The sequence below is a fragment of the Meleagris gallopavo genome, chromosome Z (assembly GCF_905368555.1).
Source record: "Meleagris gallopavo chromosome Z, MGAL_WU_HG_1.1, whole genome shotgun sequence".
NCBI lineage: Eukaryota > Metazoa > Chordata > Aves > Galliformes > Phasianidae > Meleagris > Meleagris gallopavo.
The window spans coordinates 9,354,797-9,373,640 of NC_139435.1; the positions used below are offsets into that span (position 1 = coordinate 9,354,797).

The 18,844-nt window shown below is 53.5% G+C and overlaps 2 protein-coding genes across 2 annotated transcripts; both read left to right on the forward strand.

Moving 5' to 3' along the window:
* Positions 1–30: 30 nt before the first annotated feature.
* On the forward strand, positions 31–9,859 carry GBA2 (glucosylceramidase beta 2). Its single transcript, XM_085214385.1, has 17 exons — positions 31–297; positions 1,440–1,531; positions 1,653–1,768; positions 1,850–2,068; positions 2,448–2,687; positions 3,036–3,138; positions 4,188–4,341; positions 4,413–4,538; positions 4,616–4,800; positions 4,967–5,071; positions 5,352–5,459; positions 5,618–5,769; positions 5,857–5,963; positions 6,096–6,238; positions 6,327–6,442; positions 8,830–9,021; positions 9,102–9,859. Exons 1-17 carry the CDS (start codon positions 122–124, stop codon positions 9,327–9,329), a joined length of 2,562 nt encoding a protein of 853 aa, XP_085070511.1. The 5' UTR covers positions 31–121; the 3' UTR covers positions 9,330–9,859.
* A 651-nt stretch (positions 9,860–10,510) lies between these two features.
* LOC100539228 (avidin-like) lies at positions 10,511–11,612 on the forward strand. Its single transcript, XM_010725268.4, has 4 exons — positions 10,511–10,650; positions 10,750–10,963; positions 11,134–11,254; positions 11,321–11,612. Exons 1-4 carry the CDS (start codon positions 10,579–10,581, stop codon positions 11,352–11,354), a joined length of 441 nt encoding a protein of 146 aa, XP_010723570.1. The 5' UTR covers positions 10,511–10,578; the 3' UTR covers positions 11,355–11,612.
* The last annotated feature ends 7,232 nt before the right edge of the window (positions 11,613–18,844 follow it).

An 18,844-nucleotide genomic window follows, 5' to 3' on the forward strand; every position in this document is an offset into this window, starting at 1 on the left:
GGCGGGGCGGGAGCAGCGGGGCGGGGCGGGGTGGCGGGCGGTGAAGAGGGCGCGTGCGGGGCGCGGCGGCGCCGGTGGCGGCGGGGGGCCGGCTGGACAAGGCCGGAGCCGCGCGGGGGCTATGGCGGACGCGGGGCCGCTGATGCGGTGCTACGAGGGGTCGGCGCGGGGCCGCGGCGTGGAGACCGCCGGCTGGCGGCTGTGCCTGGCGCACCGCTTTCCGGAGCAGCGGCAGCCCTACGGAGCCGGCGACGTGCCGTTCCGCGACGTACTGCGGCACGTCGGCCTGATGCTGCGGTACGGACAGGGGCACCGGCGGCGGGCCGGAGGGGGGGGGGGGGGTGCGGCGGGGATAGGATGGGATGAGGCAGGAGGGGCCGAGATGGGCTGATACGGAGAGGTGGGGGAGGGTGGCCGGGCAGAGGGCCGCCCCGGAGCCCTCCGGACCCCGGCTGGGAGCGGCGGAGGGGAGCAGCGGCCGTGTCATCGCCCGTGTCATCGCGCTCTGCGCGCTTCCCGTCTCCCTGTGCCGGGCTCGACCCCACGTCGGCTGTCCACGCCGGGGCCGAAGGGTCGCGTCCCCGCGCTGCAGTTGCGGTACGGGAACAGCCGGCACCGGCTCCGCGGCCCCGCTGCCTTCTGCAAGACGTGCGCGGGGCAAAGGTTACTTCCAGCGGGAGGGAATTGCCGTGCCTCCCTCGGAAGGATCGGGCTCGCGGCCCGGCGCAGTGCAGGGGACGTGCCTGAGGCTGTGTCACCGCTGACCATTTCCTCGTGCCGTGCTCCGTGCCGTAGCGTTGGTGCAGGGGGAGGATGCGGTGTGGGATTCTGAGCTGCCGCAGCTTTCTGCAGGGTGACTCTCGGTGCACCGGTGGCACAGTTGTGGTGACAGGGCACACTGGGAGCTGTCTGGGCAGGCTTAATCTCTGTGCCAGGCTGAGCAGAAAGTACTGCCCTCTGGACCTGGTGTGGCTCAGTGCAGGCAGGCTTTCTGCTGTTGTAAAATCTCAATCGCCTGTGCTGTGTGCTGCTGGGAAAGCTGAAGGTGGGGATCTGCTGTACTCCCCCTGCTCCTCGGTCTAGGGCACCTCCACAAAGCAAAGTGATGGAGCTGCCGATAGTGGCAGTGGCTGCACAGGATGGGCTGGTTCTCCCGACCTCTGTATGCTATCCTCATACAGCCAAGTGCAGCATTGCTGCTGCCTCCAGATTTGTTGGAAAAGCCTTTACCTGCCACTGAGGTGGGGCAGGTGTGTTCATCCTGGGGGCAGCAGGCTGGGCTCAGTGCAGCCCACTGGTGAGCAGTTGGGTGAGAGGGCATTACCTGGGGCCAGCTCCACAGTGACGGTTTATCTGATGGGCACTGCTGCCCTGCGGGGCTGACAAGGGATGGCAGTGCTGGCTCCTACCCACAGTCACACCTCCTGATTTCCCTGCAGGTACTTCAAGTGGTGGTACAAGAAAACCCGCATTGAGAAGAAGTCTGCCTTCATCGACCTCCTGTGTGCTGTCCCTCTGCAGCAGATCTACGGTGAGCCTGGGTTGGGCAAGGGGTGGTGTAAGAGGCATTGTCCTGCTCCTGCCTTTGGGTGCTTCTGGGCAGGAAGGGACTACTTGGGGCATAGGGCAGTACTGACCCCTGCATCCACCAGGCTGCCCACTAGGTGGGATTGGCGGCGGCACCATCACTCGTGGCTGGCGGGGCGAGTTCTGTCGCTGGCAGCTGAACCCTGGGAAATACCACTATGAGACAGTCATCACTGACCAGGTAGGGCCACCTGCCCCCCTGCAGCATTGTGACCCTTGTCTCGGGGCTCACCCTGTTGCCCCATGTTATTTTTCTCCCCAGTTCACAGTGTGCCTGCGCCGCAAGGGACAGACTGTTTACCAGCAGGTCCTGTCTGTGGAGAAACCCAGTGCTCTGCAGGGCTGGAACTGGGGTTACTGTGGCCGCTATGCCTTCTACCATGCACTGTACCCCCGTGCTTGGATGGTCTATGAGCTGCCAGGGCAGAACGTGGTGCTCACATGCCGCCAAATCTCCCCAGTCATCCCCCACGACTACAAGGTGAGGAGGTGACAGTTCCTCAAGCATCAGGCCTGTGCCCTGAGGTACTGCAGTAGCTCCAGGAAGGAGCTGGGGAGTGATGTGGTATTTTATGGCAATGGTCCCAGTGCTCCTGGAGTGCCACACTGGTGCCGCTAAGGCACAACTGTTGTTAGCCAGACTTCCCTCCTTGATCTTTCCCAGCCTGTTATTTTTGTCCTAAGATCCCATTCCTGATATCAGCTGCTGTGGGTTTTATCACAGCCAGATCTAGTGCTGAGAGGAGCCATCCCTTGCTGCTTGTGCTCTGCTCTGGCAGCTGCTCTGTTCCCTCCCACTAGTGCTTTGACACTGTGTCCTGCTCACTTCCTACCCTTATGTTTGTGTTGTATCCCTGCAGGACTCCAGCCTGCCAGTGGGGGTGTTCATCTGGGAGGTGGAGAACAACAGTGAGGAGCCTGTGGATGTCTCCATCATGTTCACCCTGCAGAATGGCACTGGCACGAAGGGGGATGGGAGTGGGGGGCATTGGAATGAGCCCTTTGCCCTGCAGGATGGTGGGGAGCGGGTGACTGGCGTCCTGCTGCACCACTGTACACCCATCAATCCCTTCACCTTCGCCGTGGCTGCCCGGGAGAAGGTGAGGGCTAGAGTGGGGCTGTGCTGCTCCTGGTGGCTGTGGGGTGGACCCCAGTGTGGGGACAGCCCTGGAGCTGGATAGGAGCAGGAAGATGTCTTCAAGCTCCCTGGAGCACTTGCTTAGGATTTCAGCAAGTAATGCAGTGGGTGAGGCATGATGCCAGGCAAGCAGACTTGGGGGTTGGTGTTGGTGTGCAGCATGAGACCAAGCTTATGGTTGTGAGATTGATGGTGGGTAGCTTTGCACACCTGAGAAAGTTCCAGCTTCAGATGTACTCTAGGGTGATCCAGTTGCATCACCTGCTGCTTTGGAATGGGAGCTGTTTCCTGATGCTCTCCTTATCCCCAGGCTGGCACAGTCATCACTCACCTTACTGCCTTTGACCCTGCGGGGTCAGGCAGGGACGTGTGGCAGGACCTCCTGCAGGATGGCAAGCTGGAGTCCCCCATTGGTGAGTGTTGTCTCAGAGGCCTGGGGGGAGCATGGGCTGAGGTTTGCTATGTGGTTGTAGTGGTGCCCAGCCACCTTCCCTAGGTTTATGCTGCCAGATCTGCCAGCTGAGCTGGTTCTGATTTGTTTAGGGAGCACTTAGCAGCACTTGTGTTCTGAAGCTGGTGTAACCTGCTGCCCTCTTGTTGCCACTAGGGTTTCCTGAAGGTCTCTGGAATTTCCTTGATACTTTGCGTCATCCTCAGCTGCTTGCTCACTCATTGCCTTCCAGCAGGGTGACACTTTGCAGTCCGTGCTGTCCTGCTGCTGCAGTAGAGTTGCGCATGTATCCAGCACCCTGCCTGCCTTCCAAGGGAACAGATTGCTGACACTGCTGACAGATTTGTGATGCTGGCACTGGATCTCTGCAATGTTTCGTGAGGGTTGATTCATGTCACCAGTTGCCTAAATATTTCAGGAAAATGAAAGCTCCTTTCTGTTGTCTGCTGATGCACTTGGAGCTCTCTAGGCTATTGGGATGTGGTTTTCCTTCATGCATGCTGGACCTTATAGGATCTATACTTATGTGAAAATTGTTGGCTTAATGAGTTTACCTGGTACACGTGTCAGGACCGGTGTATAATTATGCAGTTGCTTGAGGACATTTTTTTAAATGCAGGTGCTGTTCAACCACCCTTTAGAAAGCTGGAGGTGATGGCTGTCACTGCAAAGTGCTGGTGTCTGGGCTGGCAGTGCACAGTTCTGGGTGACAGGGCCATTCCATGCGTGCCTGCTGGCTTTACTGCCTCATTCCTCTCTCTGCTTCCATGCCCTTTTTTTTCTTTTTTTTTCTTTTTCCCCTATGACCCCTCATCCCATGGCAAATATTCTATCCTGGTTGCAAAAAGTAATTGCTCATGCATAGCAGTGCTGCCTCTAGAATGCATCAGATAAACATTTCGTGTTGCAGGGGGAACAGAAAACTTTGTTCCTTTGAGGCAGCAATCCCTCAGGCTTTGTAGGCTTCCATGGTTACTTTGTAAACCCTTTTTATCATTGTCTTTCTTGCAGGTAAAAGCAAGCGGACGCAGAAGGGAGAAGTGACAGCAGCTGCGGTATGTGCCAGCTGCATGGTGCCTGCACGAGGCCATGGGACACTGGAGCTGGCCCTGGTGTGGGACATGCCCCGTGTTCACTTTGGCTCCAAGGAAAGACTGCACCTCAGGTGGGTGCTTTGTGGACAGCCTGGTGGAGCAACTTGGATCATCCCTGAGCTGAGTTTTTTCTTCTTGGCAGGCGGTACACACGCTTCTTTGGCAGCAATGGGGATGCAGCTCCTGCACTGTCACACTATGCCCTGACACACTACAAGGAGTGGGAAAAGAAGATTGAAGCGTGGCAGAAACCCATCCTGGAGGACAGGTGGGGTGGATGGGGGATAGTGGCTGAGCAGGGGACAGTGGGACTGGGTCATTGGCTGACTTTCCCTCTCCCTGCAGTCAGCTGCCCTCCTGGTACAAGTCAGCCCTGTTCAATGAGCTGTACTTCATGACGGATGGGGGCACAATCTGGCTGGACCTACCTCCTGACTGCCTCCCCCAGGACCTGCAGGGACCAGGGGCTGCCAAGCTGTCCCACCTCCTCCCTGTCCTGAGGGAGTACGGGAGGTTTGCTTATCTGGAAGGTAACAACTCACTGGGACAAAATGCACCTCATGTCCCAAGTGCACCCTCCTGGTTTTACTTGTTCCGAGGATGCTTTCCACACCCCTGCAGGATGAAGCATGGCATGGGGAGGGAGACGTGTCCTTCTGTGTCTCCCCTCTCTCACTGGCCCTCTGCTGCTTCCAGGGCAGGAGTACCGTATGTACAACACCTATGATGTCCACTTCTATGCATCCTTCGCCCTTGTAATGCTGTGGCCCAAGCTGCAGATCAGCCTGCAGTATGACATTGGTGAGTTGCTTGGCTGGTGCTGTGGGATTGGCCTCTGCCATAGGTGTTGGTGCTGAAGGCTGGTATTGCCTTCCAGCTCCTTGCTAAGCTCCGATTGGCAAACCCCATCCCACTGATGCCACTCAGCATCTCCCCCAGCACTGGGACATGTCCTTGCTGCAAGAGACTGGGAGCAGACTGGTGTCCCCCAGTATGCTGCAGGGCACAGCAGGGTGCTGATAGCCCTGCCCATGCCTGTGGTTTGGGCTTCATGCCTTACTAATATCCCATACCCTTCCAGCTGTCACAGTGTTGAATGAGGACATGCAGCCACGGCAGTACTTGGTGTGTGGCAAAACAGCCCAGGTGAAACTGAAGAATGTAGTGCCCCATGACATTGGAGATCCAGGTGAGGGGGATGCACAGGGATGCTGAACAGATGCTCGCAAAGGAGGTGGCAGTGGGTACAATGTGTCACTTTGGTGCTGTTTGATTGTGGCACTTCTGGGACCTTATAGGGATGCCTTTTGCTTGCTGTGCTGCTGTATCTGCCCTGTCCTCATGCAGATGATGAGCCCTGGCAGCGAGTCAATGCCTATCTGATGCACGACACTGCCAACTGGAAGGACCTGAACCTGAAGTTTGTGCTGCAGGTGTATCGTGACTACTACCTGACGCACGATGCACTGTACCTGCAGGACATGTGGCCGGTCTGCCAGGTACTGTGGGAGGGTTCTTAGAAGATGGGAGACATCCGGAGAGGGACACAGCAGGAATACTTCATGACCACCTCCTGCCTCCTGCAGGCTGTGATGGAGTCGGAGCTGAAGTTTGATACTGACAATGACGGGCTTATTGAGAACGGGGGCACTGCTGACCAGACGTATGATGCATGGGTGGTGAACGGGGCCAGGTGAGCAGGCCAAGAGTGTGGGCTGAGTGATGGGAAGTAGCTCAGAGCTGGGGACATGCTCCCCATACGTCACCAGAGCACTGCACAATGTGTCCAGCGTTGCCAACACAATTGTCCTTTTTGCTCTGGCAGTGCATACTGTGGTGGGCTGTGGCTGGCAGCTGTCCGGATGATGTGTGAGATGGCAGAGGTGCTGGGTGACGCTGAGACCCAGCAGAAGTATGGTGCCATCCTGCAGAAGGGCAAGGAGTCATTTGAAAGGCTGCTGTGGAATGGTGCGTGCTGGCCGGTGGGAAGGTTAGGAGGGATGGAACAGCACGCCAGCTGCAGCCATCAGTATACCATATTTCTGGCTCTTTCCAGGAAAATACTACAACTATGACAGTAGCGGGAGCAGCACCTCCAGTAGCATCATGTCAGACCAGTGTGCGGGGCAGTGGTTCCTGGGGGCTTGTGGCCTGGACCAGAAGGAGCTGGAGGTGAGGAGAAGGGGGCTGTGAAAGCTCAGCAGGGTGAGCACCTGGCTTTGTGCTAGCTCCTGGTGTGCACTGGGCAGCATTTGGGTGAAGGTGGCTTAATGCACATCAGTGCACTGAATGGAAATCAGCTCAGAAATAGGCTGCGAGAGCAGTGTGTGTAACCTTGGTCAAGTCTGGCATGCTGCTAGGAGGGTCCTGCTGGGCTCTGTTTTCAGCAAAATGGTGTTTGCTTAGAAACCAGTGAAAATATGCATGAAACTTTCCACGTGCTATTTGTTGCCCAGTTTGAAGTCCTAAATGAGTGTTGGAAGACATGGAGATTGATTTGTGGCCCTAAAGTCCACAGCTCTTTCCTCACGAAGGAGGAGTTGGCCAAAGGCTGCTCTGTGTGATAAGGCAGTAAGAACAGTGATCAGTAAGATAGTGCTGGAACACAGCGTGGCAGCAGAGAGCACTCCTGTGGATTACTTACGACCAAGGAAGGCGTCAGATCCCGCTGCTCCAGAGCAGAACTCTCTGTGGTGGGAAAGAATATGCAAAAGCTTCTTCCTGGGAGCAGTGTGCCAAATTCTGAGGGACTTAGTGAGAAGACAGCATCTGGCTGTGCCCTCCAGCCTTGTGACAGTGATGCTCAAACAGCCTTTTTAGATGCAAGTGGTAAATGTCGCACAGTCTGAAATCTCGCCTATGTTTTTGTTGATGTCTGACTTTGTTGCTTAAGGTATCATTTGTCCCCTGCTCTCTGGTGAGCTCTGAGCTTGCTGAAGTCTGCACTGATGAACTCTCTCTGTTTACTATGGTCATCCAGTTTTTTCCATGTATTTTGATCCCTTGGCCTGCTGGCAGTTTTCCTGCTTGTAACTTCATTAATGCATTCCTGCTGTGTATGCAGGTCAGTAATGAAATGCAGAGTAAGATAAATCGGTGACCTCAGTCCTGAAGAAATTCTGCCTTGAAACTTTTTTTGCTGGAGAAGACTGTTTCCCAAGCAGCTTTTCTGCTTATCTCCAGATCCACACTGGAAAACATGACTGTATCAGATGCTTGGCTTTAGCACAGACAAAACAATCCACTGCCTTTCCCCTGATGAGTCTGCAAAAATTGCTGGGTTATCTCTGCCAGCCTTTGGCAAGCTCCTGTGGCATGTCACCATGCTTGCCACTTCCTCAACATTTCCAGCAAACGTGCACAAAAAGTCGGTGCATCCTGTGCTGGGGCTAAGCAAGCAAACTGCCTATTTCCTGTCCCAATGCCCTTTTTATGACTTTTTAGTTTTAGCACCACGGAGAAGCATTATTTACTTCCAACTACATGCAGAGTCTTTCCATCTTTATGCAGTCCTCCTTGCTGTTTGACTGGCAGGCATTTTCATGCTCGGGTTGTTTTGGTTTTGTTTTGTTTTGTGAGGGCTTAGTCAGCATGGTGCTTCAGTTTGTTCTTGTAGTTCTTGTGAGCTCTTGGCTTTGGCTTGTTGAATAACTTGTTTTTCCTCCTGTATTCTCTTGAAGCGACTGTTTGCTCAGTGAGTACTGCTGACCTTTCACAGGTCTTTTGCTAGCGGTAAAAGTCTCAAGGCTCTCCTGCCGTAAGCAGAAAATCACAAGGTGTCCCATGTGTCACAGTCCAACCTTTTATCCTCATGCTGTCTTATCTCGCCTCAACCCTTGGTCAGGGACGCAGTCCCTGCATTGCCACCTAATGGCAAACCTGAAGGGGTTGAAGTCCTGAAATCTGTCAAAACCATGCTCAGTTTTTCTTATTCCACTCTGCAGAAGCTGAATCTCCTGTTTGCCTGGGTAATTTTCAATGTTCAGTGCTTTGATAGGATTCCCAACACATACTGTAATCCCACTTTTCAGCTGCAGGATGTATCCCCGTGTCACTACCCTGGCTGTGCCACAGCCTTCCCCTCCAGCATCCCTGACCAGCATCTCCTGTCTGGCTCTGGTCCGTGTCTCATCTTTTCTGGGCATTGTAATACCTGTTGTAGGTGGTGGCAGGCTACACTAGCTACATGAAGTAGCTATGATGGGGATGAGACAGCAGTTTTAACCAGCAGAAAGCCTGGGTTCTGAGTTGGCAATAGCCTGAAAAACATCAGCAGTGACCATAAGTGCAGGCTGGGAATTCAAGTAGGGCAAGTTTGAAGAGTGTGGCTGGCCTGTCGCCAAAGCAAACCCAAAAGCAGGAGTGAGATACAGTTGTGGAGGAGTCACTAGCCACCATTGGGAAAGGTGGCATAAAGATCTGCCTCTCCTTTCTGTCTTTTTTGGGGGGGAAAAAGCCTTCTACCTGGTGTTTTCCTAAGGTGCCCACTTATCAGCAAGCAGTGTTGACCTATTCCTAGCGAGAAATGTCACCAAGTTGCTGGCACTCTCTCTATGCAGGTCTTCCCCAAGAGCCACATTGTCAGCGCACTGAAGACCATCTTTGAGAAGAATGTGATGAGCTTTGCAGGTGGCACCATGGGTGCTGTGAATGGCATGCGGCCTGATGGTGTGCCTGACACCTCCAGCGTGCAGTCCAGTGAGGTGTGGGTTGGTGTTGTCTATGCTCTGGCTGCTACCATGATCCAGGAGGTAAGTGGGTGTGCTAGGGGGTGATCTGGCATGTGCCATCTCCATGCCACAGAGATGACAGTGGCAGCTTTTTTCCACAGGGACTGGTGCAGGAGGGCTTCCACACAGCAGAGGGCTGCTACCGAACGGTGTGGGAGAACCTGGGCATGGCTTTCCAGACCCCTGAAGCCTATTGTGAGAAGAAAGTCTACCGCTCGCTGGCATACATGCGGCCCCTCAGCATCTGGAGCATGCAGCTGGCCCTGGAAAGCAAAACCCGCCGGCCCCCCAGCCCCACACCAACCCAGAAGAATCCTCTGCACCCCTGAGACTGGTGGCACAGAGCAGAGTTGCAGGGATCTCATCCTGTGCCTCCCTCTCTTGAGAATACTCAAATTGCTGTTTTCTTTCATACCTCCTTGGCCCCCACATTTCTGCCCCTTGCTCTGGGGGATCCCCAGCCCTTGTGTTGCACAGGAGACCAGAGGCACGTGTTATGTCCTGTCATCATTGTGGTGAGAGGAGGGGACAGGATGGGGATATGTGTGTCCCCTCCCTGGTGCTCAGGGCTCCTGCAGGACCCCCACGCCCCAAGACCTGTCCTGGGGTATGTGGCCTGCAGAATGTGACAGGGACAGGATGCGGCCCACACTGACACGTGGATGCTGTAGTGTATAGCTCCCTGGGCTGACTCTGCAGCTGGGGGGCCCAGCTGGGACAATCACTGGGGAATGGTGACAGTCGCAGCCCCAGCAGTGCCCAGCCTGGTCTGGTACCGTGCTGTGAGCTGGGGTGGGCAGGGAGTGGGTTTTAGAAATTTAATTGTTTTAAGTTTTTAATAAACTATTGTTCAGCTGTCCATCACTCTCCTTGTGCTTCCTGGTGTGTGTGCAGGTGCAGGGGTAGGGTTTTGCATGCAGAGTTGGGGTGGCAGCCAGCTCCCTACTTATGTCTGCAAGAAGGCAAAGAAACCAGCTTGGGCTCTGAAATGTCACCAGCCCTCACGGGGGCTGCCACCAGCTGCTGGGAAGGAGGCCAGAGCGCCTTGTGGCTCATGCAGTCACACACTGATTATGACTGGAGAGCTGTGGGGGAGCTCAGGCCAGAAGCAGTGGCCCAGGAGAAACAGCGTACCTGGTTCCCTGTGCGGGCTGCTCAGCACTGCGGTAGGGCGCCTTCATCTTGACCTTTGTCCTCCCGTGGTTGGCACCAATCTCCCCAACCTGTGGGGTGAGGGCAGCCCTGCTGCTCCCAAGCTGTTGACAATGCCGGGGTGCCGACACTGTTCCTGACTCTCCTTCTAATAGCACTTTACTGCAGCCACACTCTAGTTCTTGTCACATCCCTTCAGGCGGTGCTTCTGGCTCCCATGCCCCCATATGTCCTCCCAGTGCCTCTCCTGTGCCCCCGCACAGCGCTGTGGCAGCAATGCCTGCGTCACCACATCCCCCATGCCACTGCACGCGATGGCCCATCTCCTGCTGGTGACCCTTGGCAGGCGGCCCAGGGGCCCCACGCAGCCCCCACCACTATAAACAGCTCTGAGCAGGACTGGAGCTGACAGAGCACAGCTTGGCCATGGAGCACCTCCGCTACTGCCTCCTTCTTGGCCTGGTCTTGCTTGGCCTCAGCCCCGCAGCCTCCAGGAAGGTGAGGGCGGCCAGAGCTGCAGTGTTGGGGGGCAGCTGCCTTGCCGAGCTGAGCTGGGCCGTGCTGTGACTGACACACTGCCATGTCCCCTGGTCCTAGTGTGATCTGCAGGGCCTGTGGAGAAATGAGCTGGGCTCCAACATGACCATCTCAGCCTTGGATGTGGCTGGAACCTTCTCCGGCTCCTACCAGACAGCGGTAGCAGTCACCAACAAGCAGATCCTGGTGTCACCGCTGCAAGGAGCCCAGCAGCCCCCCGGCACCAAGGGGCAGCAGCCCACCTTTGGCTTCACTGTACAGTGGCAGTTTGCAGGTACGGCAGCATCAGCAAGGCCACAGGTAGCCAGACAGCTCTGCCCAAAGCGTCTGTCTGTCTGTCTAAGGGTCTGATAGAGCTATCTGTCAGCCCAGGCACCCAGGGTGTCTGTCTATCAGAGAAGGCAGTCTTTATTCCCCTGGCTTCAGCCCTTGGTTTACCCCCAGACTCCACCACTGTCTTTGTGGGACAGTGCTTCGTGGACCGCCGTGGGAAGGAGACGCTGGAGATGGCATGGCTGCTGCGGGAAGAGGTTCCCTCCCGCAAGGACACCTGGAAGGCCATCAGGTGAGCATAGCTCTCACTGCCACCCCTGCAATGCTCACCCCACTCCACTGACCCCTCTTCCTGCAGGGTTGGCACCAATGTCTTCACCCGTGTCAAGTGATGGGGAGCACTGCCTGTACCTCGCGATCCTGTCTGCAGCACCTGGGCTCTCTGCTGCCTCCTCACTGTGTCCTGCTGCCTACCTGCTGCATCCCTGTGCCTATACAACAGGAGCCAAATAAACCCTTCTGCATCAGCAGAGCTGTACTGCATGTGCTTCTTATTCCCCTCCAGCTGAGCTCAGAACAGAGACAGGCAGGGGACCAGCAACCAGGATGCACTTGACTGGGGGATGAGTACCTTCTCTGTACTGCAGGCCCTCCAACAAGCATTGCTTGCAGCACAGCATACTCTTTCATGATAGCAGAATAAATCCTTAGTGCCAGTGGGCAGGGCAGGGCAGCATTTCAGGGCAGTTTTGGAGAGAGCAGGGATAGCAGCAGTGGCTGGGGGACAAAACTTTCCATTGAGTACCTGCTGCTGCCAATAAAGCATTCTCCTTTGGATTCCTCTTCTGACACATTGCCAAATCCTTGATGCTTTCCTTCTCCCAGGCTTGAGTCTGTTGATCTTTTGCAGTTCCTTCTCAACCTTTCTGAGCAGAGTGCATTTACACTGCTGCTCTGCTGCAGCCTTTTCCCTTCTTGGCTGCTCTGTCTGGAGTTACCTTTTAACAAGCTTCCTGCATTTTCAGTTAATATTTAGTCCAAGTATCTGCTTCACATGAATTAGGAAATAGGGCATGGGCTGGCAGGGCTATTAGCAAGACACTCCCTACCTTAGGGCCCTAGTAGGGACATCTTCTGCAGGCATCATTCCTACCAACCATTCATGTCTCAATATTGAACATCCTGGCATCCAGCTTCCCAGTTTCCAACATCTCAAAGCCCAGCAGCTCACTGCACAACATTTTGGCATCTGACATCTCCATGCCCACGATGTCCATTCAGCTGTTATCTCTCCTGAGCAGACGAAGTGAGGGAGTTCCAGCTTCAGCTGAGGGACAAACAGCTGCTTGGTCTTGCTGCTATGCTACTCTCCCTGGCTCCAAGAGCAGAGGACAAGTCCTGAGAGGATGGAGGAGCCCCTGGGCCTGGTCCTCAGCTCTGCAGAACAGGATTCACATCCTAGCAGGGATGATATTTCAGAACCACAAATGCAGGAACTGAGAGACCTCTACCGCCATTTTCCTTATGGGGTCTTCAACTTGCCAGATGTCAAGTGGGAACACCACACAGTTTCAGGAGATTTCTAAAGAACTTTGTTGACAACTTCTTGGTGCAGGTACTAGAGGAGCCAATGAGGAAAACTTCCCTCCTAGATATGTAGTTTGAGAAGTCTTGTGGATGGAGTGACCGTCTCGGCCACACAGATCATGAAGTAGTCAAATTTAAAATCCTTGGTGTTAGGAAGAAAATGGATACCAAAATTCCAGCCCTGGATATGGGGAAAGCAGAGTTCAGGCTACTTGGGGAACTAGTTGGTGATGCCCCCTGGGAAACTGTTTTTGAAGGCACTGGGGTGCATCAATGCTGGCCACTTTTTAAGTACCATCTCCTAAGACCACGGGATGGGCAATTTCAAAATGTCAGAAGTCAAGCAGTTGGGGCAGAAGGTCAGCTTGGCTGAACAGGGATCTTCTTCAATAGCTTAGAAGGAAAGGCCACTGAAAGCAAGGTCAGGCAACGTGAGAAGAATACAGGGATGCTGTTTGCCTTTGTAGGGAAAAAAACTGTTTGGCCAAAGCTCAGTTAGAGTTGAAGCTGGACAGTGCTGTGCAGGACAATAAAATTTTTAAATATTAAATGTTAAATATGTTAACAATGAAAGAAGGATGAGAGAGAAAGTTGGTTCATTACTTGATGAGAATGGTCACCTTGCAAACAGGGTCACAGACAAAGCAGAGACCTTTAATGGCTTCTTTGCCTCTGTCTTCAACACTAATGATGGACTCTGGGACCCCTAGAGCTGGAGGACCAGGGCTGTGGTAACAATCAGCTCCCAGCCAACTCCCAACCTGTGTGCGATTTGCTGTTCCATACAGATGCATCTAAATCCATGAGACCCAATGGAATCCACCTCAGGGCACTCGGAGTGCTGGCCAATGTCATCACAAGACTTCAATTATTCTTCAACAGTCTTGGAAAGCTGGAGAGGTCCCAGCTGGCTGGGAAATATTGTTCCAGAATATGTTGTTCTTGTTCAAGAAAGGCAAGCAAGAAGACCTTGCTAATTACAGGCCTGTCAGTCTCACTTCAGCACCTACTAAAATTATGGAGACATTATGCTGGGAGCTACTGAAAAACATCTGAAGGATAATGCAGTCATGGGTCACAGCCAACATGAGTTCATGAGGGGAAAGTCCTGTTTAACTAAATTTCCTTTTAAGAAAAGATCACCCACCTAGTTGATGTAGGGAAACAAGTTCATGTAATCCTTTTGCATTTCAGTAAAGCCTTCAATACTGCTTTGCACGTTATCATTCTGGACAAAATGTCAAGCAAACAGCAAGAAAATAGCACTGGTGGACAAGAGGGGTTCCAGGGCGAGAACCCTGTGCAAACTGCAGTGTGTGGTGTTCCTCAGCAGTCAGTTCTGGGACTGACGCTCTTTAATCAGTGACACGGACATGGGATGGAGTGCACCCTGAGCACTTTGTGGATGACACCCAGCTGTGCGGTCGACACGGCCGAGGGACGGGGTGCCATCCAGAGAGATCTGGACCGGCTGAGCAGTGCGCCCAGGTGAACCTGCTGAGGTTCAACACATCCAACGCGAGGCGTCGCAGCCGGGTCGTGGCAACCCCCGCTGCCAGTACGAGCCGGGGGACGTAGGGATAGAGCACAGCCTGCCGGAAAGGACCTGGGGGTGCCGGTGGATGGCAGCTGGGCGTGAGCCAGCAGTGTGCCCTGCGGCCCACACAGCCGGCCGGATCCTGGGCCGCATCCAAAGCAGCGCGGCCAGCAGGGCGAGGGAGGGGATCCTGCCCCTCTGCTCTGCGCTGTGACACCTCACCTGGAGCGCTGCGTCCACAGGCGGAGTGCTCAGCACAGCAGAGACGGGGGCCTGTTGGAGAGCGTCCAGAGGAGGGCCGCACAAAGGATCAGGGATGGAGCAGCTCCCTACGAGGACAGGCTGAGAGAGCTGGGGCTGTGCAGCCTGGACAAGGGAAGGCTGAGGGAGACCTGAGAGTGGCCCTGAGACCCCCCATTAGGGGGTCTATAAGAAAGATGGGGACAAGCTTTGTTGTGATAAGACAGTGAGAAATGGCTTCAAGCTAAACGAGGGGAGATTTAGATAGGATTTAAGGAAGAAATTTTTTTACAATCAGTAGCGAGCACCAGAACGGGTTGCCCAGAGAGGTGGTGGATGCCCCATCCCTGGAAACATTCAAGGTAAGGGTGGAGTGGCTCTGAGAACCTGGTGAAGCTGTGAGTGTCCCTGTTCATTGTAGGGGAACAAACAATTCCGGGATTCTATGAGATTTTGGCATTGGAAGACAATGGGGGGTTTCAGGGCAAGTGCTCCACCAGGACAACCCTCACTGGTGGCTGTGACGATGCCTCAACCCTTAAGGGATCCCAGCAGGAGGACAGTAAGATGGCATGGTCTTCACTATGTGGTCAAATAAGTGCAGGGGCATCAGAGGTGAGAATTCTGCTCAGGGTGCTTTGGGGCACCCCAGGGAAAGGAGGCTTTGAGAGGGTGCTATCCTCCTCCACTGAGGATGTCATTTGACCCACCCCATGATGGTGTGCTGTGGCTGCAGCCACCCCCTTGATATTTGCACCTCTGAGACCCAAGCTGCTCAATTATGCCGCAGTGTCTGTGAGCTATGCCTGCAGAATCCTGCCATGCAACATCCATGCTCCCCCTGCCAAGGAGACCAAGGTCATTTAGACCAACCTATCCCCACCATGCCTATTAAGCATGTCCCTTAGTGCTACATCTCCAGGGTTCTTGAGCACCCCCAGAAGGGTGACTCCACTGCTTACCCGGGCAGACTGTTCTGCCACTACTTTCCGAGAAGAAAATTTTACTAATATCCAAACAGAAGCATCTCCTGCCTTGTTCTGCAGCAGTGTCTATACCTGGCCACTCCAACCTCACTGTGCCTGCCTTGGTCAGCTGGCACAGCACGGTTTACAGTGGGAGAATGCACAGCCCAGATTTTGGGCCACACCCTGTTCTCTTTACAAAACCCTTATCAAAGACCCACAGCTCTGCGGGAGCACGGACACACAGCATTGCGCCTGCGAGCAAACTGATTTAAACCACACTGCCACTTTCTGCAGGCACACACGTCTTTGCAGCTGCGTTTCGGTCGGGCCCTGCAGTTCCGTCAGCCTGTCCGTTCCCCCCAGCCTCCAGCAGCCGGTGCTCGCGGATTAGAAGACCGCGGTGAACGCCGCAGGGCTGTCCCTGGGACACAGCGCTGCTCGCTTCTGCCGCCAGGCGGCGCTCTACTTTCCCCTCCAAGCTGACGCTGGCAGCGCGCAGGGCATGTTTTAGAAATAGGGTTGTTCAATTGTGTGATTAATTCTCACTTGCAAAGCTGCAGTGATTTTTGAATGTTGCGAATAGTATGGGTCTAGTACTATGGACTAGATAGCATGTTGTAAGGTTATTATGTTTGGATAAGAGAGCCTTGGCAAAAGAACAGCAGGCTTATCAAACATCAAAGAAGCCAGGGCCTCCACTCAAGGCTGGATTGTCTCACTGTGGGGTGGGTTGGGATGCAGCAGGAAGGCATCGAGATACTGCCCTCTATCTTCCTTCCAAGCTTATCTCTATCCAGGGTCAAGCAGAAGTCCAGAAATAATGGCTGATTGCTGAGTGAGCAAATGTTACGATTTTAGTATCTATAAATTACTTACAATTGGCATTCTCTTAATGAGCATGCATCAGGGAAGAAAGTTCATCTAAAGGACAAGTGAGGAAAAGCACTGATTGAAGTAAATGACTGCTGGTAGTACTGCCGTGATGCTAAAGGACACTGGACAGTAGAAGAGACCATGGAATAGAATACTGGAGACCTCATGAATCACTCCCTGAAATAGGTGTTTATATGTTAATTGTCACACCCATAATTAAAGAATACGTATTATCAGTGGAAATATAAGGGAATCTGAATTACGCTAATTATTAATCACTTTTGGTGGAAAAATCACCAGTGCTTCACAGTGCCATAATAAACATACCTGCTTGATAACCATACGTGGTTTATAGAGTTTTATTCTGCACATCCCTTTGGATGCCATCCCTACCTTCTGCTGTGAATATGCTGGTGAGGGGCTTAAATCCCTGCCATGTCCCACCCGCACCAGGGTTCCTTTAGACCAGGACTGGTGTGCAGGTTAGCTTTGTTATACCCAACTGGCATTTGCTGGAGAAACATGGTATTGTGTATTAAAAAACTACTCATCCCAAACATCTTGGATGTCATACTTTAATGCCAACAGCATTTAATAGCAATGCATTGCCACTGCCAGCCTCACCAGTGACAACTCAGGGCAATCTCAATTCTACCACTCCCAGCACTGCACTTCCATACGGGACCACTTTGGGAACTATCTGATGGACTGCAAAAGACTACCTGGAGAGCAAAAGGTGCTGGGACACTCAAACATTAGGATACACACTTAGCAAAGCCCACCGGCTTAGTCAACGCTCGTGGATCCATCTGCCAGCCGAGCTGGTCCTGTCCAATGGTCCAATCTAACGTGCTACGGATTGTAGAAGAAGATGAAGTCCCTGCAGTGCACCTGAAAAACATGCTGGGCAGGACGGCCTGGGTTATTCCTGCCACCGGTGAGGCTGCTTTTGCTCAAGTCACATGGTGCTCAAGGCACTGAGTGCACATGGTGGGTAATGTGGAAGGATGGGGACATCCTGTGTGTGCCTCAAGGGGACTTGATGTTGGGTGAGAACGGCCAATGCTTTGAGCTGTGTGATGCTAACTGCTACATAATGTGGCTTGTCCCTCATTACTGGGGTTGCTATTTGCCTTATCAATGGTTTGCAGCAATTTTACTCTTCCGGTTCTTCATCTCTGAAAGTGGTTTTTCTCAAATGTGCGGCAGCCAAAAAGCAAAGATGTGAATGAGGCGTGACTGAACGGAGGGATATTTCCTTCTGGTAGGAGAGATCTTATGTAAGTCTGGTAAGCAGGCACGGTCATTGTTTGAATTGAAAGCCCCCCACCGTGGTACTGCTGTGGCCTCCAAAATGCCCCAGTCTGTGTAGCAGCTTAGACTCCTACAAGTCGGGATCAGTTCTTAATCGGAGCTCAGAAGTGAGGCTGAAGGGAAAGACAGACCACTGCTGCCTTTTCTCCCTTACAAGAAAGGGAGTGCTTCCTGGTACACCATGAGGCCATAAGCCGATGGCCACAGAAATAAAACACACTTGTTTCAGGGAACTACACTGAACCTATGAGGAAATGCAGTGCAAACCAAGTTACATCAGCCTCCCTGGTCCAGTGTTACGGAAGGAAAGTTATAAAATTCACAGTGATAGGGATTGTAGAGCCCCAGGACAACTGTGATATTCACTGATGTAAGTGATTTTATGTAAGTCTGGTAAGGAAGCACTCGGAAACCCCTGATTGCAGTTCCAAATCTGCTGTGGCCTTCAAAATGCCCCAGTCTCTTCACTAGTGAGGGTCTCTTCTTGCGTAGAATCGTGGAATCATGGAATGGCTTGGGTCGGAAGGCACCTTTAAGATCACCTAGTTCCAACCTGCTGCCATAGGCAGGGACATCTTCCACTAGACCAGGTTGCTCACAGCCCCATCCAGCCTGGCCTTGAACGCCTCCAGGGAGGGCACATCCACAACCTCGTTGCACGACCTGTTCCAGCATCTCAGCACCCTCACAGTAAAGAATTTCTTCCTGATATCTAGCCTAAATCTACCCTCTTCCAGTTTAAAAACACTTCCCCTTGCCCTGTTGCTACATGCCCTTATAAAAGTCCTTCCCAGCTTCCCTGTAGGCCTCTTCAGTTACTGGAAGGCCACTATACGGTCTCCCTTGAGCCTTCCCTTCTCTTGGCTGGAGTCACAACTCTCTCAGCCTGTCCTCTAAGGAGAGGTGTTCCAGCCCTCTAATCATCTTCATACCCCTCCTCTGAACCCACTCCAACAGCTCCATGTCCTCCCAGTGTTGGGCTTCCCTGAACTGGGAAGTATGCAGTACTCCAGGAGGGGTCTCATGAGAGAAGAGCAGGGGTGCAGAACCTTTTCTTGATGCAACGCAGGATACAGTTGGCCTTCTGGGCAGCAAACACAAATTGCTTGTTGAGTCTTTCATCAACCAACATGCCCAAATCCTTCTCCTCAGGGTTGCTCTAAAGTCATTCTCTGCCTAGCCCATATCTGGGCTTGGGATTGCCCCAACACGGGTGCCAGACCTTGCACTTGCCCTTGTTGAACTTCATGAGGTTGGCATGGCACCCCATCTTTCAGGCATATCCAGCTCCATCTGGATAGCATCCCTTCCCTCTAGCATGTCAACTGCACTGCTCAGCTTGGTGTCTTCTGAGAGCTTGCTA